The sequence below is a fragment of the Carassius gibelio genome, chromosome B8, assembly GCF_023724105.1.
Source record: "Carassius gibelio isolate Cgi1373 ecotype wild population from Czech Republic chromosome B8, carGib1.2-hapl.c, whole genome shotgun sequence".
Classification (NCBI taxonomy): Eukaryota; Metazoa; Chordata; class Actinopteri; order Cypriniformes; family Cyprinidae; genus Carassius; species Carassius gibelio.
In genome coordinates, this window is record NC_068403.1 from 4088126 (window position 1) to 4113140 (window position 25015).

General features: G+C 35.4%; 1 protein-coding gene across 1 annotated transcript; it reads left to right on the plus strand.

Moving 5' to 3' along the window:
* The first annotated feature begins 1083 nt into the window (after nt 1-1083).
* On the plus strand, nt 1084-24421 carry LOC127964033 (alpha-1A adrenergic receptor). Its single transcript, XM_052564171.1, has 3 exons — nt 1084-1452; nt 8777-10566; nt 22630-24421. Exons 2-3 carry the CDS (start codon nt 9663-9665, stop codon nt 23163-23165), a joined length of 1440 nt encoding a protein of 479 aa, XP_052420131.1. The 5' UTR covers nt 1084-1452; nt 8777-9662; the 3' UTR covers nt 23166-24421.
* Nucleotides 24422-25015: the final 594 nt, after the last annotated feature.

The window sequence follows — 25015 nt, forward strand, 5'->3', positions numbered from 1 at the left end:
CATCCTAATTAGCCATTTAACTGCATTTCATGATTGCATCACCTACAATACAGATACATAATTCTTATATGGGCATCAGACTGAACCAAATGTTACTTGTATGTTTTTTCCTGGTTTCATTATCTGTTTTTATGTTTTCTTGATAGAGATACAATCAGTTCCTGTATAACCTGATGTTATAGTGTAATAACAGCCATGTAGTTATGTTTTCACCTCACATTCTCATACTGTGTATATGTCTCAAATGATCATCATGATGTCCAACCCATTTGAATGTTTTGAACAGGTGCCAATCAGATTTGAGTTTGAGTTACTGGAAAGGGAAATCGATTTTTCAGTCATGGACCAGGTTTGAAATTTGTTTGGTATTTTGTGAGTTTGGCAGCATGACTCAGCATTTGTTTTATGGACAGGACAATGACAGTCTACAAAATGTGTGCTTTTATGTTCCCAGAAGAAATGAAGACATATGGTTTGGAATGACACAGGGGTGAATAAATGTGCAAAATGTGTCTGGGTTATAATTCACTCTATATTTTGCATAGAGAAAAGCCTAGTTTAAGGACAATTTAAAGAAATAGTTCACCCCAAAATTAAAATACTTTTTCCATAATATTGCTTTCTCCAATAAAAATGTGATCTGGTCAGAATCCGGAGAGAAATATGCACAGATCAAGCACCGTTTAAAAACCAAAACAGTCCAAAATGTGGATTAATTGTGATTTTTTTATCAGCTGTTTGGACACTCATTCTGACGGCACCCATTCACTGCAAAGCATCTGTTGATGAGCAAGTGATGCAATACTAATTTATTTAAATCTGTTCTGATAAAGACACAAACTCATCTACATTTCGCATGGTCTGAGGATGATTATGTTTTCATTTTTGTGTGAACTAAGCACATCTCCAAATCTTCATGAACTGTAATGAAGTATAATTTATTTTAGATTTTGGGGTTAAATATGACTCGAGCATTAGCAAGTTTCTCGTTTAGGATCACAGTTCAGTTCACATCGCGGAGTTTGGGTAACCACCCATCCATCTCATGTCTATTTTCACCAGACGTTAGAAGCTATTTTAACCAGAAAACGCGTCAGCAGCTGATTCACTCTTCTTTGAGGTGATGTACCATCGCTGGCCAATGGCCACGTCCACATCTGTGAGCCCAGAGCGCGGCGGCACCAAAGTTAGTGCGGAAAGAAGGCGGCGCAGCGCGGGGCGCCATGACTCACTCACTGTCACCTCCTCTGAGAAATACTGATGTCCCGAGGACCCTTCCGCTCAAATGTGCGTGTGGAAACACAGAACTGCATTTGACTCGCTGAACTTGAGTTCTGTCGTTTCCACAGCGATGACAGGAGAAACTGAAGCGATGAACCGGAGACGCGCTGCGCGTCCATCTACCCAAACTCCTCCGGATCGCGTTCTCGCGTTCACTGACACGCTGCTGAGGTGAGTGTGCAGTCAGTCGCACAACTGCTAGACTACGATGAGCATGCAATCATTATGCATAGTAGGCTACATTAGAAATAGCCTATTGTTTTTCCGTTTGCAAACTTCGTGTGATGCGCGCTGGAGTGAGTCTACAGGTCGCTTCTGATAACTTCACATACGTGCTGCTGCGTTCAGTTCATGGTCTTTAAAATGTGTTCGTGTGTCTAGTGGCTGTCTTGGTGCATACTGATGTAATGCATTGATCAGTTGTGTGTTCCAGAGATTTCTGCATCCTCTCCCAGCTGTCACAATGATTTATGCATGATGGGCAACATGAAAAGGTTATCCTTGTCGTCTTGTATTGACTGGAGCAAAAATAGTTTGATTATAATGGAGATTTTTTTTCTTTCGATTGCCTTTGCTCAAAAACAAACTGTTGAATCAGAAAATTGGAACTATGGTGGTGTGCATAAAAGGAGGACACACATACACATATAATAAGATATAATATACTGGATGATATAACATACATATATGCATAAGAATAATGCTGTGACTTTTCATTTATGATAGTAAGCTGTGGGGAATAATGGGGAAACAGTTATTATTAGCAAATTATAATTACATTTTTACATTACATTAAAGTGTCATATTTTAGTATAGCAAATCTTGTTTTACTATAGGATATGTTTTTTTTTTGTAGCAGAATTAATATTTTAGATTAAGATTTACATGAATATTTAAGGTGCTATCTATCTATCGATAGTTCTATAACTTATCTGTTGTAATTAGATTTCTTACATGCACATTTTTTAATGATTTCAGATATAGTAGCCAAATTTCCATAGACTACGACCGAATTCAAATTCCATCACTCCACTTTCTTTCACTCATGACAGAGAGGATATAATAATGTGGGTCTCTCAGCATGTCTCATCTGTTTCTCCTGAAGAGCTGTGGACCTGAGCTTTCAGTCAGGGGAGACAGAGGACTGTCTGCGTGCCCCTTCACCCTCTGCAGAGGTCTCATGCTTTGATGCTACATAAACACTGAGTCACAACGAGCAGCCAGTAACGGAACTCATTTCTGTCTTTTTGAAGCCTGTACATTAGGAAGCTTCAATTTGAATTACCTTTCAGTGGTGAAGCCTAAATATTTACCTCTCTTTATGTAAAAGCATGCAACCGTATCCATTAATTTCAGCAGAGGCTCTGGCGATTACAGGGAGAGCGCTGTGGCTCCGGTTATTGCGCGGCCCTGCAGGGCTGTGATAAGTACTAGGCAAAGAAGACCAATAATTGTGATTTAATCTCAGTCAGAGAGAGTGTGGCCTAGAGGTTGTGGAGGGACCACCGAGCTGAAACCCAGCGGATCGAATGTTTCGGTGATGAGCGAGACTGTCGGACCGCCCGCAGCCCGCCCCGATTTCTCCACAATCTCTTAATGAATAATAGAGACTCCTCTGAAGTCCTTAAGGAATTGATCAGTCTAAAAGAAATACTGACTAATCCTCAAAAAATTCCTTTAAAAATTATAATAAAAGTAACCAAACGATAGCAAAAGAACTCTGCTATAATTCATATCTTTTGAATAAGTCATATGACTGCTTTGTGTGAGAAAAATGTATTTTTGTCTTGTGTCTGAACAAGAACCAACGAGGTTTGCAATGTGATATTTGATGCACACTGAAAAAGTAGGATTAAGTACGATTTACTTTGAAACATCCGTCACACATTGTTAATCACTTTCACAAATAATACAATGTATTAAACATTATATTTTGAAGTAGAAAGACTGAAATATTTACTTGTAATACTACGTACTACATGGTTCCATAAACTGCTAAAACTTTCAAAATAAAATACAAACATTTAAATAAAACAAGAATGATAAAATGATACATAAAATATATTTTTTAAATAAAAATGTTTTGTAGAAAAAAATGCATACACGTTTAAAAAATTAAAAATGATTTAGCATCAATGAATCAAACTAAATTCATCAATTTAATAAAAACAATTATGGACTGAAGCTGGTAAAAATAGTTGCAGGTTACCACTTTTTACAGTATATTTTTAAATGATAATATAGTAGTATCACAGAGTTTTTGTGTGCACTTTTGCTATGAGAGTATTATATAGGCTTATGGTTAATAATAATACAGTATTTTATTTGTAATGGTTTTTTTTTTAATAAACCAAAGCGCTACAGTAAAACAGAAACAAAAATAAATAAATAAATGTGTCTTAATCAGCTTTTTAAAGTGATCCAGGATTGGTGCATTTCTGATGTTAAAAGGAAGTGCATTCCATAAGTTGGGGACTTTGAATGAAAAAGCTCTTTCTCCCATGATTAAATATAAATATCTAATATTAAGTAGATATATCTCTCACAAGACTGCTTGCTTCTGTTCGCTGAGCTGTTTTGGTGAATCGTTTCATGTGCACGACCATATGGGTGCCAGTCTGGCAAAGCTCAAGGTCTCTTTCTGATGTTAGTGAAAATCATCTGGCTGTCAGTTTAATTTATTGTGTGCTCAAGGACTAAAACAACAAATGCTTCAGTTGTGTCCCTCACCATAGGCGAGTGTAGTCAATCTGATTGAGCACCGCTCCTTAAAGGAATAGTTCACAACAAAATAAAAATTTCCTTAAATTTTACACTCACCCTCAGGCCATCTGAGATGTATATGTGTTTGATTCTTCATCAGAATAGATTTGGAGAAATGTAGCTTTGCAAAATGGATGCTCTGCAGTGAATGAGTGCCGTCAGAATGAGAGTCCAAACAGCTGATAAAAACATTTCAATAATCCACAAGTAATCCACACCACTCCAGTCCAGCAGTTAACATCTTGTGAAACAAAAAAACTGCATGTTTGTAAGAAACAAATCCATCTTTAAAGTGTTTTAATTTTAAACTATAGCCTTTGGCAAAAATCCATAATCCATAATAACGTTTCCTCTAGTAAAAAAAAGTCCATCTCTTGTTGTTTGTCACATCAAAACCCACCTACATATTTCTTTAGAGCTGTTTTGGATTCTTTTCACTTGTTTGATCTGTGTAGATTTCTCTCCTGATTCAGACAGGATTACTTTTTTCAATGGGGAAAACACAATATTATGGATTTTGGATCTATATTTTAGCCAGAAGCAGTGGATTGACAATAAAAACATGGATTTGATTATTACAGACACACATCTTTTCACTTCACTAGACGTTAAGTGATGGACTGGAGGGATGTGTTTTACTTTTGATGTTTTTATCAGCTGTTTGGACTGTCATTTTGACGGCACCCATTCACTGCAGAGCATCCATTGATGAGCAAGTGACAGAATGCTACATTTCTCCAAATCTGATGAAGAAACAAACTCCTCTACATCTTTAAATGTCTGAGGGTGAGATAAAAAAAAAAAAAGTTACATTTTTGGGTGAACTAGTCCTATGATATTTATAACTCAACTAAACTGAAGATGATGAGCATTGATAGCAGCTCAGGAGAGAGCAGCACATCTCACTGTTGATCTTACTGTCATCAACAGTGGGCAGACGGTGTAGCGCAGGCAGGAGGGCTGGTGTGCAATGCATCATAGCAGCTCAGAGCGAGCCAGCTGAGGCTCTGAACAGCTGGCGTATCAGCATGGAGTTCCACTCGATGCGCCGGTGAGGCCCAAAGGTCAGACGCTGGTTGATATCATGATGGGGAGAGCAGAGAAAGAGAGAGCACTGAATGCACACTGAACTGTCTGTCTCCATACTAGCACTAGTATTATCACGCTGAGCCTCACAAACCTTGGACGGGATTCAGTTTCTTTGGCCTGTGTGAAGAAATACAATAGCAGTTGCGTTCAGACAGAAGACGAAGGAAATGAATGATGCTCACAAAACATCAGAAGGGAGATAATGCGACAGGGGATTTGTGATAAAAAAAACTATTTTTTAAAGGTAATGTGAAATCAAAATTGACCAAAATTTAACATCCATGGCCATATTATTCATGGTTCATCAGTGCATGTTTGTTTATATATATATATATAGTCTTTCATCAAAATGCAATAACTTTTTCCGACTGTCATAAGACTTTAGTTTCTCCAGGTGTGTTGGGAAAATAATATTAATCATTCATTTTTGAGAATAACATCCACAGACAAGTGAAATCCAGATATTAATGCAAAGCATATGACTTTCTGAATATAGAGATGTGCCAAAATGTGCACCATGACAAATAGTCCGGAAGTAATATAAACCATGCATTTCTAATATTGCTCTCTTGACTGATAAGATCCAGTACATTTTATACACTACCATTCAAAAGTATCTGATGTTCACCAAGCCTGCATTTATTTGATGGAAAATATTGTGAAATATTATAACAGTTTCAAACAACTGTTTTCTATTTGAATATATTGTAAAATGTAACATATTTCTGTGATCAAAACTGTATTTTCAGCATCATTACTCCAGTCTTCACTGTCACATGATCCTTCAGAAATCATGATAATATGCTGATTTGCTGCCCAAGGAACATTTCTGAATATTATCAGTGTTAAAAACAGTTGAGCTGCTTCATATTTTTTGTGGAAATGGCGATACTTTTTTTTCTCAGAAATCTCTGATGAATATAAGGTTTAAAAGAACAGCATTTATTTAAAATATGAATCTCTTCTAACATTATTGTATCTTTTGATCAAGGTATTTCATCCTTACTAAATACAAGTATTGATTGATTTAAAAAATGCTAGCACTGACCCCAAACTTTTCAGCATTTGAGTAAATGTAGTTTTTTTGGTTGACTTTAATGCTGGTTATTTTTTAATTGATAAATTCAAGGGAATAAACCAGTTCCCCAAACATTGCCTTTGTTGTGGGTAATAAATGTAAAATTGCTAATCATGTTTTAAAAAAGAAAGAGAATGTTTAAAAGGTTTGTTTTGAAGTGCAATGCTTTGATAAATGCTAGAATACAAATACTTTGTGTTAAAAAGAAAAAAAAAAAGAGTCAAGTGTTGCACAAGCCAAACCCTGACCACATGTGCACATGCATTTTTCTTAATCCAAAAATAACAGTTTTTGGTATTAACGAGGAACATTGCATTGCACAAAAGGTTCATTTTAGAACTGGTCATTATAAGATTCTTTAAGAAACCCAAAATGGTTATTCTAAATGGTGGGAAACACTTATTTTTGAGAGTGTGTGTCAGCACCAGGCTAAAAGCTTGTGCTTTCTAAAGCACAGATGCTGGTTGAGTGAAGCTGAAGTAATTTTGTTTCCTAACACCTCCGTAGTGTCCAGCCAGCAGCGAGAGTCACCTCTGTGCCTCATTAAGCTGGAAATCAGATCAATATTTCTACTAATGTCAGAAACGTGAGAGCGTTGGAGTAGGAGTGTTAAGCTTGCATGCATTTCTCATCTCAGTGTTAATTGATAGAGTCACAAACGGATGGTAGGCGATCTCATTAGAAGTAATTAGTGCCAATCTAGAAAAATAATAGAGTAATGAAAAAAAAATCTTTTTTTTTTTCAGGTGAAAATTAATCGTATGGTTTATGATCAAGTGGTTTCCTGTATGTGGGCAGACACACTGTCACAGTCTTGCACAGTTGAATTTATTCTGACATCATTATAAACAGAGAAGCAACAGACGGCAAAAAAGATTAATTATCCTGTCTGTCTGATTCTGCTCATGTCTTTTGGCAGAACATTGGTTAAGGTAGAAAAACGACAGAACAGAACAAAAGATTTTAATTTCTAAAGGTCAGGAAGCCAGAAATCTCACAAAAGAAACAAACCAATACATCACTGTCAGTAAGCACAGGAAAAAATGGGATTTTGTTGTGCACCTGAGGGATTTGCCTGAAATCATGCAATATTTGAATGCTATTAAATTTGATTTCTTAACTTACTAAGCTTTCTTCTGTGTCTTATGGCAAGCAGCAACGATTGGCTTGATTAAAGTGGAAATTAGAGAGCATGAAAATGCCAAAAATTAAAAACATTCTCAGATTTTTTTTTTTTTTGAAGCAGCCTTGTGTTTTTGCCCAGTGGGTGCATTTTTCACGACTGTGAGTTACCAAAAAAAAAGAAATCTTTGCTGTTTGGCTTCGTTCAGAACCGGCCGGAGTCTCACAGGACACAATCTCGTTAAAACCCCTGTGAAAGGTTGTTTTCTGCATCTGTGGTTTCCTTCGCTCAGAAACAATCTGGAACTCGGGTTTTACATGTTCTGAAGAAAATAAGAGTGCTTGACAGAGCGTAACTATGCTGGATGCTGCTTTGCAGTTGCTAAGGTGCTTCTGTCTGGTAACTAGGGTATTTCAAATGGCTGCTATAGACTATTTTGGGTTGTTTTACTCTCTTTTCACTCTCTCTGCTTTTTTTATACCAGCAAATGAAAATAATGTGCACAAATGTATGTGCAATCATTTTATTTTCTATTTATGCATCATTTTGTCACATTTTCAGAATAATCTGTGATATGACACGTCATATATCAAGTTCTCAAGGTGCTGTTAATGTTTGGCTTTCAATTAAGTCAGCATGTTTTTTTTTTTTGTTTAATGCCTGAAGCAAGATTTGAGGTGAACACAAGTTCAGATATTTTCACAGTTTCTACAAAACAAAATACATCAGTAATACCCCATTTATAGTTTGCGCATTAGTCTCAAAATGTGAAAGTGAAGATCATCTTGATTACCAAAATGTGTAAAAGTCATAAACTTGTCACATATCTGATTTTCTGCATAATTAAAACAATTAGAATTATTTTTACCCCTTTTTGTGTTGGAACAAACTGGGTTGGCCTACAAAAATACATGTCTTTAATATGTGAATTTTCATGACCATTTTCCAGTCTCTCCCAGATTTAGGTTACTGTACCTTTAAGACAAGATGTCTTTGCAGCTTTAATAAAGTTGTGCATGTTAGAGTATGGTTAAATAATCACTAATTAACCATTATAATTTAAGACTTTTTCAATATTATTTTTCTTAGAATGTAGAATTTTAATATCTATTTAGTGGAAAACTTTGAAAATTATAGTTGTGTGCATTAGACAGCAACGGTTCATTTTTGTTGTCCCATTTGCTTTTGTGTTTGACATGTCGAATGAATCACTTCGGGAGAAATATATATAAATAAAAGCATTTGTTTTGTTGAGGATCCCTCATGGAGAGAAATCTTGAATTAATGAATCTATATATCATTATCCACTGGAACTGGCTCATAATTTTATGCCAAACGATTGCACACTTCATTATAATGCATGAGCGTTGGTTTAAAAGTTGCCTGTCTGATAAATGAATCCACTTCACTGATAAAGCTTCATTTTCTCTGTCTGTTTTCAGGGTTCATCAGTCTTCAAACCAAACCAGCATGGCTGCTTTACGACCAGATCTCTCCTGATTGAAGCTGTTCGCCTAAAAATTTTTAGACGCACTGAGAACTGCTCTTCAGCCAAAAATATCTCCTCCGCATATGCCAAAGTGCTTTTAGCTTTGTCCTTATTACCCTCGGTACAACCTCAGTGACATCAGCCAACGCCATGCAGACTTTCAGTGCAAATCTGATACTGGAGTGACCGTCAGCACCATGTGGACTGTTTCCAACCACTGCAGATGCACACAAAAAAGACGGGAAGCTCTTGTTTTGAAAAGTGCACAAACACATTAACAGTGCTTTATGAATGTGAAAAGAGAGATGAAGAACACTTTGACATCTTCGCATGTCAATGCATTGATGCATATCTAAAACAGATTGCTCATGCATCAAACCTAATGCCTGGAAACTACAGACAAACCTCTTTAGTACCTTAATAGATCACACAGATTGCAACAAGGCCTTTGTGTCATTCTCATTGTTCTGTATGATGTTGCAGCTGCACATGGTTATGAACATGTCAAAACAACTCTTGAATTTATGACTTTATGATAAAAGAATCTGACATTCTCCGTAGCATAATATGTTTAGTTCCTCTTGTTTATTCCTTCACCCACAGCTATTTTCCAAAAACATACATCACTAAAAGCTCATCTAGGAGAAGTGAGACACAACAGGTTAAATTTCATCACGTTCCCTCATTGCAATGCTGGAAATGCCCCGATGTTCTTGTACCACTGCCAATGCAGTAGTGCCGTTTTCATTGTTTTCTTGGAGAGAGTCCAATATTAAGGTGCAAATTGAACTGACTCCCCATTATCATACCTTTATTAAATGCCTGGACATCTTTAACAGATGATTCCCCTCAAAGGCAACATGACCCCGGAGTCGTTCCTTGAAAACTGTACCAACTGCAGCCAGGTTCTCATCCCGGAGCTGAACGTCATGAAGGCTGTTGTTCTGGGAATGGTGTTGGCGATCTTCATCATTTTTGGCGTTCTGGGCAACATCCTGGTCATCCTCTCGGTGGCTTGCCATCGCAATCTACGCACAGTTACTCATTACTTTATTGTGAACTTGGCGGTTGCGGACCTTTTGCTGAGCTCTACGGTTCTTCCATTTTCTACGGTCTTTGAAATGTTGGGTCGTTGGATTTTCGGACGCCCGTTTTGTGACGTTTGGGCGGCAATGGACGTCTTGTGCTGTACTGCGTCAATCATGAGCTTATGTGTGATTTCAGTGGACCGATTTATCGGCGTTAGTTATCCTCTGCAATATCCATCCATCGTAACGGAGCGACGGGCATTGCTTGCCCTCGTTGTTTTGTGGGCTCTGTCTATTACCATCTCAATCGGACCTCTTTTTGGATGGAAGGAACCGGCACCGGAGGATGAATCCATATGCAAGATAACCGAAGAACCCGGCTATGCCATTTTCTCTGCGTTAGGGTCCTTCTATCTCCCTCTAGTGGTGATTCTGTCAATGTATTGCCGCGTGTACGTGGTTGCGAGGAGGGAGACCCGAGGTCTGATTAGCGGACAGAAAACGGAAAAGTCAGATCATACCACCGAGGCTGTAACTTTGCGGATACACCGTGGGAACACGACGGTGTCTGAAGACGAGGCCTTGCGCAACCGGACACACTTCGCGTTGCGTCTGCTCAAGTTCTCCCGAGAGAAGAAGGCCGCTAAGACCCTGGGCATTGTGGTTGGATGCTTCGTCCTTTGTTGGCTTCCGTTTTTCCTGGTTCTTCCGATCGGCAAGTGACTCACTTTTTACATTTGATTATAAGCAAATACCAGATTGTGAAATTGAAGATACCTTTGTCTGCCAAATCTAAGCCAAAAAATGCATTAGTAATTATTTAATATATTTGACACAACAGGCACACAAATAGAAAAAATATATTAAGAGAAAACCGGTGGATGTAAGAAAAGAGTTGCGCCTTTCATTTTTGGTTCATTCTCAGATTTATTTATTTGAAAAAGACTTATCTTTTTAACTTTTTTTTTGGTCATGAAAATTCAGTGTCACATCAAATTTCCTTTGTCTTTGGAGTGTTACAAACGTTTCGTGCATATACAGTATAAGATCCATAAAGTCACAAAGATTAAAGTCTGAAACCCAAAGAGATATTCTTTCTAAAAGTTAAGCCTCATGCACGCCTTCATAAAATGCCACATTTAAATTTTTTACCTTAAACCATGTAAACACATAGCATTACACCAAATGCATAAAATAACGTACTCTTTAGTAAAGTCATGTGACCCCTTTAAACATTTTTTTAACATTGGTAACACGATGAAGAGTAATTTTTTTTTACATATTTAATAGACAGTTATGACCCCTAGATGAGCCATTCACCTGTTTGTCAAAAGCACTGATTGTTTTTTTTTCTTTCTATAACGTGTTTGAATTATCTTGGATTAACAGGAAAAAAGTGATTTAGTGTGATTTACTGCAAGCTACAAAACAAAAATGATGCCATATCTGACTGTTTTCATGATTTTGCAAGTGTAAACTTGGCAAAGTTAAGGCGATGTCGACCTTTCCCCATTCAGATCAGTAGGAATTGTACTGAGTACTACATTTCCACCAAGTGAACCTGCTTACCTTAAAAAAGGACTTTGTCAGTGGTCAATGTGGTTTAAATGATTAGAAGACTGAAAATCATTTAAAGAGTTCTAGTTGACTTTGAGATGAAATGCTCTTTGCATTGTGTGAAATATCTGGTCTGACAGAAATCGGTTAACAGACATGCACATTTTCCCAAATGATAGTAAATGGAAAAATAATAACCTCAAGTGGGTAAAATGCTGCCATGTGGAGAATCAAGAAGATTGGTAAAATATTGGACTCCACGCAGGCCTCGGCTGTTAGTGTTTTAGCGAGTTTAGCATGTAAACAGGTCGAAAGAATCAACTCTCTTGTGGTTAGGCAAATCTTGTAGTGCAGCAGAAGTGTTTGTTGTGCCAATGGTTTAAAGGATGTTTGTTTAAACCTTCGTTTAGAGCGCTCTCTCAGAAAACAGGGTCACGGGTGTTTACGCAATATGTTTGGCTTCAGAAATGAATTTCACAGAGAATCAGAACAATCTGTAATTCCCTTAATGCACAGCAGAGCTTCTCGGGTTCCCCAGATATGAATTTTAGCTGTTATTATATTTCCCACCCCTGCAGTAGGGCTCTAGTGAGACCTTTCGGTTCAAGGTCAGTCCGAGTCAAACCACATAATAGAGTCTATTCGGTTTCAAAAAGAGAAAGAATCCAGTAAACTGTATTTTTGGTAAGCCAGTGCAAACAAATAGCACAGTCTTATGAATCTGCGGTAAAACCTGGGGAGCCTGTTTACTCAAAATGACATGAAAATGAGAAACACGAAACACGATTTGCACGATATTGAGTCACTTGCTAATTAACAGGCATTAAATTGCATATAATAGAGTGTTTAATAAAGCTCAGGGGATTCAGTGACCTTATCAGTATGACTCAGTTTGAGACAAAACACAGCACACAGTGAAATCTAAAACACTGCTTTCAATAGGAAAGTTGTTCGTTTAATGTTACGCCGGGCGATCCAAATCTATTTTTTGCATGTATGACATCTAACTGTAAAGCTGAGAGACCCTTCACTCATTATGAAGTCTCCATTTAGTTTGTGATAATTAAAAAAAACTGGTTAATAGTTTTCCTAGTAATGCTATTTTCATCTGGAGCTGGACGACCTCATATAAATGCTGTTCTGTTATAATATCGAGGGGATTTTGCTAACAAATATGGTTATTAGGATAAAGATTTTGCCCTTCGGACAGACATTCATCCTTTTAAATCTTCCCTCGATGCTTTCAGTACAGTAGCAGCAGTAAAGGGAGAATCACTTTACTGCTTGGTTGACTCTTGGGAACATCCTCTGCATTAAAGTATAATAATATAAATTCATAGTAAATATCATAGTACTGCAGAAACACAGTGAACCTAATGAAACACACACGGAACAAAGCCACATGCAGCCAAAAGAAAGCCAGAAGAAAACAGTTCTTTAGATGCGATCCTTACAAGAAAAATCACCATGGTTAACGAATAAGCGTATAATTATCGTGTTAGAGATTGTTTCGAAGGTTTAAGGGTCTTTATAAGCAACCAACAGCAATGACATGACAATTAAACACATATTTAAGCAACCAGCAGAGAGAAACCCCTAGAAACCACATATTGTAGCAACGTGGCTTTTTTTTTTAGGGCGAATACTCACATTTTATTTGAATTTTTTACAATCTTTTATTATGTTCTTCACAATACATATGCACCATATTGTTTCATTATTTTAAAATAATTTTAAATGATTCATTTATTATTATTATTTCTCTATATTTTTATGGCTTCCTCTATTTTATAATTTTTTTACCGTAATCTTTTAAAACCGTAGTTTAATAATGAGTTTAAAAAGATTTAAATGCAATCTTTATCAAAATAAAATCAATTTATATTAAAAATCAAAAGTAGTACTATTTTTGTATATTTCACAATATTATGTTTTGATGCCTAAATTCACTTGTAGCATTTAAAGTATTTAAAATAATTAAATTAGGTTTAATTTTAAATGATTGTGACAAAATAGTGTATTTTTTATGCATCACTGAAAACAAATTTGGTGTTGAAACAATTTACAGAAATTACTAGTTTTCCAATAAATGACAAAGAAATGGCAAGTAACACGTAGAATGACATTTTAAAATAAAAATAGTGTTTTCTAGTACAATGTCTTGTAAAAAAAAAAAAAAATGTTTACAGTTCAATTTAAGTAAATAAATAAATACAAAAAAAATGATGTAGAAACAATTTTCACCCAGAAATGTCAAATACGATTTTTTACAATAAATTACAAAGAAATGGTAAGGAATTAAACACGACATTGTTTTGTAGAAATAGTATTTTCTTGTCAAATTTCTTGTTAAATAGTAACATCAGTTTTTACACTGCAAATACGTTTAAATAAATAAATATTCCGAAGCACTGAAAAAAAAAAAAAATCAATCAATGAGTTCTACAATGAATTACAAAGAAAGCATAGCACATGCATATTAGGCCTATTGCTCTTTTGTTGATTTTGATTGCTTCTATTGTCCTCAATTGTAAGTCACTTCTGATAAAATATACTTATGACTAAATATACATTTTCTTTTTACATTAACTGCTGCTTTGGTAGTCTGGCAGAAATTGTTCTTACTATGAATTTAGTGAAGTTTATGTCTGAATGTGTTAGTTTTGGTGGGCCAGTAGCGGTTTAGGACATTTGTTGTCACCTAAAGCCGATTCTCTTATATTTCATGAGATGTGAGCCCTGTGTGTCATGAGCTTCCAGGCAAACCTGCGTCAAGCAGGCATGAACTGCATGACTGAACCACAGCATGTATTTGAAGGAGAACACAGTCATACTTGAATGTATACACGAGCCCTTTTAGCATTGAATTCATGTCTGAAATTCTCACGTGGCATAAACTCTCTCTTTTCTCTGATCATTTACTCAGACAAGGAACCATGGGAAATGAGGAAGGAGGTACCAAACAGCTCAGGCTGAAAGAAATGAAATTGAAAACGAGCTCAGTCATCCTGTATTTCTGGAAGCGTTTGCAGACTGGATGAGTAAATAGAGTAAAATGCAGTAGGGATCCATAAGGCTTTAATAAACAATGGGCATCAGTATCTGCTGTGGGTAATATTACATTAGAGCTAATATTAAAGTGCAGCAGGCTTGGCATTATTAAGAAAAGCTCAGACAAATGTTTTTAGTTTTAGAGAGCTTCTCAAACATTAAGAATCTGTGTCCCTTTGCCTTACACCGATAAAATGAACAGGCTGCTAAAGTAAGTCACATTATTTGATGGATTTAACTAAAGTAATGCCAAAGTTGTGCAGTTTTAAAATACTAAAATTATTTTTAAGTACGTGTTATAGGAATATTGGCCCTTTTTTATTTCATAAAATTGCTTATTTTATTTTCAAGTTTATTTTATGCTTATCATTAACTCATTTCATGAATTGAAATAAATTTTACATTAACATCAAATTTTTGCAAATTCTAAGTACTAAAATAAAGTAAATAAGGTAAATAAACTTAAACTTAAATGTACAGACGTTAAAACAAAAGTGAATAAAAATGACAAAAGCACTCGTCAAAAACACAAAAACTTATAATGAAAATAAAAATTATCAAAATATTAACAAGATGTTAGTATATGATAACATGATAGAAAATGACTTTTTTTAAGATTTTTTTATTATATATTTCATATTTAGCATACTTGAGGGTGTATGATCATAAACTCAGATGCTTTTATATTTTCCTTTATTTAGCATTTATTTGATTTCAAGAAACAAAAATAGCTTTTTTATGGTTTTAGTTTTAGTGAACTTTAATAACTCTTTTCTAGACTTACAGGAGTGATAATCATAGTTTTTAGCGATCTAATAATAATAATAATAAAAACAGTGAGAAATAATAGCTATCAGGGGCATAGCACCCAATTTTGGGCCCTGGGTACAAACCATCTTGTTGGGCCCCCGTACTCAGGGCCGTTTGAAGGAATTTGGGGGCCCCAAGCAAAATGGACACAGAGGCCCCCCGACAACAACCCCCCCCCCCCCCCCCCCCCACACACACACACACACACGCAAAGCCTACAGGAACAACATTATAGCCATACAGTTTAAGTTCACCCGCACCTTATATAAATTAAAAAAAGTTTACAGTGCAAATACTGCTTGAAAAAATAGTTTGGTGGGAATTCAATAGTGATTTGCACTGTTTTTTTTTTTTTTCTAATAATATGACAGCACATACTTAGTTTAAACTCTGGGCTGTGCAGGATATCAGCTATAATTATAGAGCTTGTGGATGCATCTGTTGATGTTGAGGATGAAGTTGATGGTGTAGCTGGGAAATTATTGAAACAAAAATCTGAAATTACCTGTCAAGTACGTTTTACCATTTCACTGTTAGCATATTGAAAGAGGTCACTATTACCAGCTCAGGGGTGCGTTAAATGAAAAACTAAGTTTCCTTTTTTAGATTTTTTTTTTAATGCATAGAATGCAATGCATACATAAAAAAAAAACATTTAATTATTAATAATTGTTTCTCTGTCTGTACTTGTACTTTGAACAATGACAATAAAGTTGACAGATGAATTAAGTGCATTTAAATGCCATTCAGGTGGGTTTTTAAATAAAGCATTTTCTGAGATGCACATTAAACACCAAACATTAATTTATCTTTTAATTATTGAAAATTAAGCAAACTAAAGTTTTTTTTAAGAGCAGTTCTGTAGATGCTGTTCATGCGTTCACATTCTTATTTAGTGAGACATCAGACGCGAGACTGAAATCACCGCGAGCGTCACGCGCGCTTCAGTGCGTCTTCAAGGAAGACGCGCTTCTGCTCCTTTCATTAACAGAGATACGCAGAACATGCAGGATTCATATTTAAACAGACTGTTCCTGCTTAATATTTACAGATATTAGTCCGTATCGTGGTTTGATGTAAGCGCAATGACCTATTTTTAATTCATTCATTCAAAATTTGGCAAATTACGTGTCATTCTGCGTTAAACTGTAAATTCCGTTTTTATGACTGGATTCCGCGATTCTTGCAATCGAAACACGCCACGACGTTCTCTTTATGTTTGCCTGAGACCTCAAATCAAAACACTGCTGACTCCTTGCAGTCTGCGATTTCTGATCTGCGTTTTCCTTATCCCGTTAAAAAAAAAAAAACATATTACAGTAACCATATTCCTTCCGTTCGAAAAAAAAAAAGCAGAGATCACTTGACTTGGTTGGCCTGCTGCTGTCAGCGACAACTGAGTGGGGCCCCCTTGAGGGGGATCCCGATAACAGTGTCATTACATGTTACTGCATTGACGATCAAAGGGGCGCTCACACAGTGTCGTTGCATTTTATTCTTAACCAGTCGTTGTCTTGGGGCCCCAGGTCAGCTCGGGGCCCCAAGCAATTGCTTGGTTTGCCTGCCTTGTTGCGACGGGCCTGCCTGTACTAAATACCATAGTGATACCAATGGGTGGGATATTTTGAAAAAAGTCGGTAACCAAACGACTGATGGACCACATTGACTTCCATAGTAGGAAAAAAATACTATGGGGACCAGCAACTGAAAAAAAGTCAATGGGGACCAGCAACTGTTTAATTACTTACCTTCTTTAAAATATCTTCTTTTGTGTTTAGCAGGAGAAAGGAAATCATACAGCTTTGGAACAACTTGAGGGAGAGTAAATGATGACAGAATTTTCATTTTTGGGTGAACTATCCCTTTAAAGTTTAAATGTGTACAATAACAATGTACCCATTTTGCTTATTTCCTCTTAAGTGTTAAAACAGGCAATTCCGCTAAAAGCTCACCTTGTTTCATGGTCCACCTCACTGTCACTGCTTTCACCTGGCCATGATGAGGGGCCTGCTGCTGCAGGGTCTGAAACTGAAATATATGGCTTCAAATGGTTGCTAAAATATAATTTATTGTCACAATACCTTTTTAAAAGTGTAAGCTAAGTACAAGTTAATTACGTTTTAAAATAAGTCATTTTCAATCATTAAGATGTGCATTAAACTTAACTTAATGTATAAGAGCGTGCGCGGGCTAATTTGCATAACAATGTGGTAAAATAGGCGCTAACGGTCTGTGTTTTCGCGGGTGTTTTAGATTTCGACAATTGAGGGAAATATACAGTGTTTTCATGTAAACTTCTGACTCTGGGCAGAACTCCAAGAGTAGATATTTATGTTAAAACAATGTCAATGCTCGATGATGTATTTGGAGCTCACCTTTCTTTTCAAAACTGAGTGAGCAACTGCTTGCCCTCATTTGCCTTTCTCTCTTTAATCTTAATTTCCTTTCTTTTTTGAGCCCCTGATTTGCTTTTCTTAAGGAAAGACATGACTCTTCCCCTGTCTTCCTAGTTCGTATCACGGCTAACTCCAGCTTCTGTCTCATTAACTAATTCACTGCAGGTCCGCAGCAGAAGCACCTGCTCAGCGGGTCGTACCATTTACATTGATTCAAGAGGGGTGGTGGGGCCCTGCACAGCATGAACATGACTTTTTTTTTATACCAAACCAGTGCCTAACTACAAGTTTAGTTTTGCACAGGAACTTTTTTATTTGTACATAAATGCTATACAAATGTTAGTGCATGTATATGTATATATAGAAAACTGACTTCTAAGCCCCCTGCCCCTGCCTCGGGCCCTGGGTACTCGGTACCCTTTACCCCCCAGTCTGATGCCCCTGATAGCTATTGGTATGAAATCACATATTTAGGATTGGAGGTAATAGTTTAAAAATTGGCCTTTGAAAAACCAGTTAAAAACCACTGAATAATCTGAATATTAGGTCCTTTTTTTGTGGTTCCAAATGTATATGGTGGTCCTTTGGGGCTGATATCAGTTTCCTGAGAACATCCTGGTCACTTTTTGTACTAAGCTTATCATAGGACTGTGTCAGAGGTCTTTTTGTGTTTGCAGTAGGCTAATTTATGACGACATCAGATATGCTCAGCGGCCCTCATTCATGATGACTAAGAGAAGATCCGGTAGTCAAAGACACTGTTATACATATGCACAGTCATTATCATTATGGGCTTGGATGAAATTGCTTTTGTTTTCTCATTTTGACTTCTTTCAATTTAATGCATTATTGCATTGGATCCACAATTTATATTTCTGCACACATCATTCGGGATACAGTGGAACATGAGTCATTTAATGTTTCCATTTTTATATTGTTCTCTCTCTTTATACATTAGAAGATTAACATCAGAAGCTGGATGAATGAAGACTAGTCAAGAGGATGTCCAGATTAGAAATCATTCCAGAATATTGTGATTTTCTATTAATATAAACTTTATTTAGGACCATTATTATTATATAGCTGGTGTTTAATTGTCATGAAAATAATGTAAAAATAAAGCATTTCCAAGGATGCAAGTAAAGAAATTGATACAAACAAATATGTAAATTAATACATTGTACATTCATATCAGTACTGAAAATTGAATGTAACTATTGTTATAATTATTTTGGCATTAGTCATGATTGATTACTTTGATTAAATTTTTTGGCTAAAAATGTGTTTAATCATTGTAATTTAAATAATGTCAAAATAAATTGTTTCAAGGTTATAGTTAACTCCAAAATCAAAATAAATTGATTTTAAACAAATATTTTTTTAATATTTGTTTTAAAAATAAATTAAAAATAAATTTGACAGACAAATACATTTTTAAATAATTTTATTATTATGTTACTATGTAATTAATTACTAATGGATTAATTAATATGATCAATACTATGTGTAATTAATATGAAAACAATTTCTGGTAAAAATCTGTGTAATTGTCATTAAAAATATTGTCTAAAACAAAAGGAATTTCTAGGTTATATTTCACACCAAAATAAAAATGAAGAAAGTGATTTATATATATATATATATATATATATATATATATATATATATATATATATATATATATATATATACATATATATATATATATATACACACATATACATACATATATATATATATATATATATATATATATATGTAAAATTACAAATAATTTTACATATAAATAAATAAAAATAATAATATTTTGTATTATTATTGTATATAGTCACAATGTGTTATGATGAGAAACTGTATAGTTAAAATGTGGATTTTTTTGAATGAATAAATGAATGAATTAATGAATGAAATTAAACGTACAAAACAGATATATGTAAAATATTTCTGTTTTGTATTACAGTCATGATGACAATTTGTGGTACAAAATGTGAAATTAAAATAATGTCACAAAGCCAAAAATGTTAATGGTCCTCATTGGTCCCATTTTTGAATGAAAAATAAAAAAAGTGTGGCGTTTAGAGACTGTTCATCTTTGAGTGTAAAAGCCCCTAGCTTTAGACTCACTCTTAAAGTGTGTTACGGCGAACCCAGCTTTGTGTTCTGATGACAGGTGCTGCGTCTCAAGGCCAGGTGGTTTTGCTGGACACTTGAATGATTTTAATGGTACTACCAGCGTAAAAAAAACTGTGGGTGTGTGAACTGTTAAATATATCGATGTGGCTTTCTGTGCCTGTGTCCTTTATAACACTGAACAATTCCCTTCCACTGAAAGGTCCTTCTCTGATCATATTGAGCCGGATTTATGAAGGCAATTTGAATAAAACTATTAAACATGATTAACGGAGGAGCGTGCCAGCGTGAGATCAGATCAGATGCTATAAAAAGACTTGGCCGGCATTGTGATGCATGACGTAGTTATCCGTCCTGTCACACCGAGGCAGCGGCGAGAACAATGCTTTCAGAAGCATTCACACGTTTTTCTTTTTTCCAGACATAACCTTTCTTATTTTCTGCTCCTTATCTATTAATTTCAGGTCCCATTAATTATCCCCACTGCATGACAGAGATGAGTCTTCAATCGTTTCACAGAGAGAATGAAATCTTGAAATCCCAAAAGCCTGGACTTGTTGATTTTTATGTGTATCTTAATAAAAACACCTGAAACTTTTATTTTCATTTTGCATGAAACTCATCTGCTTTTATGAGGTTATTTTTTGTGTGCATGTCATTTTACAACTGATTTCAGAACTGCAGGATAAAATTTCCAATAATCTCATGTAAACAGATTTTTTGCTATAATCGGTTTATTGATTTGATATTGATACCAGTCCTATTTGTTTTCAAATGAAACATTTAGATTTTACTGTGAATGATTCTCCAGTGCACATTATTCACACAATTTTCAATTTTTCTCAAACATTGATAAATATTTAGTTTCATTACTGACTGATTATAGAAGTAAAATAGGTTGCAAATGTGATCTCACTAACTTTAAAATGAATTGTTTATAAAAAAAGTAAAAATTATTTGTGTGTGCAGTATGAGAGGAAATTACGGAGACCATAAAAGGACATGGTGGTGTAAAAAAAAAATTGGGGTGGGAGGAAAAAATATTTGTACTTTTTTTTTTGCAAACACTTCCTGGTTACATTAGAGCTTGCAGTGGTTCATAAAACTCTTAAAGAAGATGATGAAAAGACCAAATATTCTATAGAACGTATTAAAAATAGGCTTCAGTGTACATGCAAACAGATGAGCCCAAAATATGAGCTGAATTGCACAATAAGCATTTCTTTTCCATAGAAAAGTGCACTTAACTTGGCTTAATATAACAGTGACAAAAAAGCCCAAATTGTATATTTTACTACAAATATACACTATGCACAGGAAAGGAAAGCAAAGCGTCAATCCTTTAAGCAATGTTTTGTCTACGGTGAGAAACTGTGCGTTCCGCACGTATTCTGGGCTCATCTGCTTGTGCATATATTTTTTGCTAAACAGATTTGGTCTTTTTAAATCACCATCTTCATCCATTAGCCTACCTTAAGCATTACTGTGGGGGAGAAGCTTAATGTTTAGCACTTTGTGTTCATTCTGCTTTAGTAGCATTATTAATAATGTTTTTAATATTAATAATGCTTTTAGTATAAACAGAAATTATAATCAAATTTGGTCCTCCAATGTCAGTTTTAAAACATTTACCCAGAACCGTGCCTTTAAACAAGCACTGACTGTATTTCTTAATAGGTCTACTTTAGTCCAAGTTCAAAATAAAACTTTATGAACTGCTCCATTGTGAACGTATGGAGCTGTATGAGCACACTGCTGTACACTGCAAGCTGTAAAGTAAACAGGAAGTGATTGTCTGAACTCAATTGGTTTTGCGAGAGAATGCAAAAATGTTGTGAAAGAACGCTAAAGTTTTGTGAAAGAATGAAAACTATTTTTTCCCACCTCGGTTTTTTCTCTACCATGTTCCTTTAGGGGCTCCATAGAAAATACCTGATGAAGTGGTCAACCAATATATTTAGAAAAATAAATACATTTTATATATTGTTTTATACTGTATTTTTATAGATTTTTACACAATTTAGCTAAAAAAAAGTTTTCTATTTTTTATATATGTTTTTTTTTTGTGGATGTGTTCTAATCTAAATCACTTTATGTAGAAATATTTAAATATAAAGTTAATTTGAATTAGTGCTGTCAAACATAAATCGCATCCAAATAAAAATTTTTTGTTTATATAATATTTGTGTGTACAGTGTATTTATTATGTATAAAGACACACACATACAACACATATTTTTATTGGTGTATTTACTGTATATGTTTATATTCATATATATTATATAATATATAAATATATTTAATTTATAAACGTAACATTTTTATGAAATAAATGCATGCATGTATGTTTATATATATATATATATATATATATATATACATATACACAATATTTATACACAGTACACACACATATAAACACAATTTTTGGGGGGATGTGATGCATTGTTTGACAGCACTAATTTAAATATTTGTAAAATATTGTTAAAATAACTTTTTGTTACACTTTTTTTAATTAGTGCATTCATAATATAGAATTTAAAAATATGTTAAAAATCAGAACACATTAAGTTAAATTGTGTATATAAAAACCACAATTTAACTTAAAATACGCTGCAATTATATGTGTCCACACACACACACACAAACACATTATTAATTTGTTTGAGTGTGATTAATATTTGAATAATCATTAATTATTATTTTTCTATGTTTGAAAGTTTGATCCATAAAAATATGGAAGAATTTATGATGCTGGTCTAGTAAAATTCCTTACACTGATTGCCCTGACGAATTTTAAAATCCTCAAATAATCAGTCTTTTTCTACATCTAGGTTCCATCTTCCCGACATACAGACCCTCGGACACCGTCTTCAAGATCACGTTTTGGCTGGGCTACTTCAACAGCTGCATCAACCCCATCATCTACCCCTGCTCCAGTCAGGAGTTTAAGAAAGCCTTCCTGAGCGTGTTGGGCGCCCGCTGCCTCCGCACGAGATCTACGCCGTCCCACGCTCTCTACCAGAGCCACAGTCCCCGACACGGCCAGTCCCAGATCCTCGGCCTGACAAGCCGTGACAACCCGTCCCACCTGAGCCCATCCTCCTCCATCGTTCTGTCCCGCAGCCCGTCCTCCCGGGACGGCCGGGAATGGCAAGCCCCTTCCAGGACGTCGTCAGCGGGGACGACCGGGGTCAGTGCTGGGGTGAGCGTGGGAGCCAAAGTGGCGGGGATGTGTGGTAAGAACCTGCTGAGGACATGCTGCTGCGTGAGATTGGATTCTCCACCGCCCGAGCCGCCCACGCACAACTCGCTTCCCGTCATCAAAATCCATCAGCTCTCGCTGTGTGAGGACGGGGACGCCGTGTGAATGAGCATGCTGGGGAAATCACTCCACTCATGTGGGCTGTGATGCCACTTGACAGAGCCTCAGACTGGAGAACACAAACTGATGAAGAAAAGAGAGCTTTTGATTGAACGATCAGCGATGGGAACATGGAAAGCTGCTGCGACACTGACGATACTTAATAAAGGAAGCATGGTTCAGCTTTGCATGAAAACTCTGTCTTTATTTACTCAGTCTCGTGTCTTTCCAAACCCGTGGAATGACAGTCGGTGAACTGAAATGCAAATAAGATTTCGCAGCTTCGATAGATGGAAGGGCATTAACTTTAACCCTGTAAAGAATGAGATAAGAAATAAGAGTAGGAGAAATCTTTTTTTTTTCAAATATAAAGTATAGATATATAAAGTAGGTTTGAATTTGTGTTTTGATACACCAGGCATTTATGCCCGATAATATAAAGTATGATATAGGAGAATATGCAGCTTATACTTGAGGAGGAAAAACAAACTCGGTTGCTATGACCTCTTATTGTTTTATGTTTTTAGGTTTGGAATGACATGAGTGTGAACAAATAATGACGGAAATATGATTTTTGAGTGAACTATTCCTTTAAAAGGAGGATGTCCAGGACGTTTGTTTGGAAATTATGGTGGGCATCATCATTCTGCATGGGTTTGTGATAATATACCAGCATTTTTTTTTATCAACAGCAGTTTTAACATGTCTAATGAGTGTTTCTAAATATATATAAAAAGAAATTAATATTATATTTTTGACTGTTGTTCACCTGTTCATATCTTGTTTGTTTAATGCTCAGAAATTGCACTGTAGTTGATGTTTGAGTATGATTCAGAAGTCCATTTCACCTGAAGCTTGATTGTGACGATGCACAGAAACTGTATATTGAACTGGGAAACAATCGTAATTGTATCTTTCTGATATTCCTGCATGGTCTTCTTATTTTCCGTTTAAAAAAAAGATTCCACATGAATGTCAGAGAGAGTTTTCCATGTGTTTCACCGTGGGACCAACCATCACCCTTCCCATAATTTGTGTTCTTTGGGAACTGCACAAATTTCCATGTGGTACTGATACTTGACCATAGCAATGAATATGTGATGATGGCCTAAAAATTAACAACTTATGTTGCTTAAATGCCTTATAACAAGTGGCACTTCTGTTATTGTGTTTGTTTCTCAGATAAAAAAAAACAACAACAAAAAAAAAAAAAACATGTGATTCCAATATGGAAATATCCAATAAAACATACTGCATTATAAGTGTTTTGGGAATCGTTCTGATTGAGCTTCCGAAACAACCCACCATGAGAATGTGAGAATGTTATGGTGGTTGCTATGACATTCCAGCACTGGACACATTCCCCTAGTGACTGATGGGCTATTAACAGTTTAATGGAAATGTGTCATGTTGTATCGATCAAGTATGAGAAACGTGATGAGAACAGAAATAAGAACTGTGTTTACTTTTAATGTTTTGGCTTCTGCATGTGTGCCAGTTAAAGAAGACAAGGAATGAGATGATGGGGATGTTCCGGAAACATTCATCCTGCGAGATTACAGTTACAGTTATGACTATATCCAATTATAATTTTAATGAGAGTTTTCCAAGTTTATATGGATTTTTTTTTTTTGAGACACTAACCATCTTCCTAAATATGTAATGAGAATAGTAAATTAGTTTTTAGCAAAAATCTTGGTCTTATGCCAAAATAAAAGCTCTATGGTTCGATGTTTAAAAGTAAAGAAATTAAAATGTCCATAAATATGAATATTGGCAATTTACTATTATTTTGTAAAATATTATTGTTAATAATAATAATAAAATAATAATAATAAATATACTTTTTACTTTTT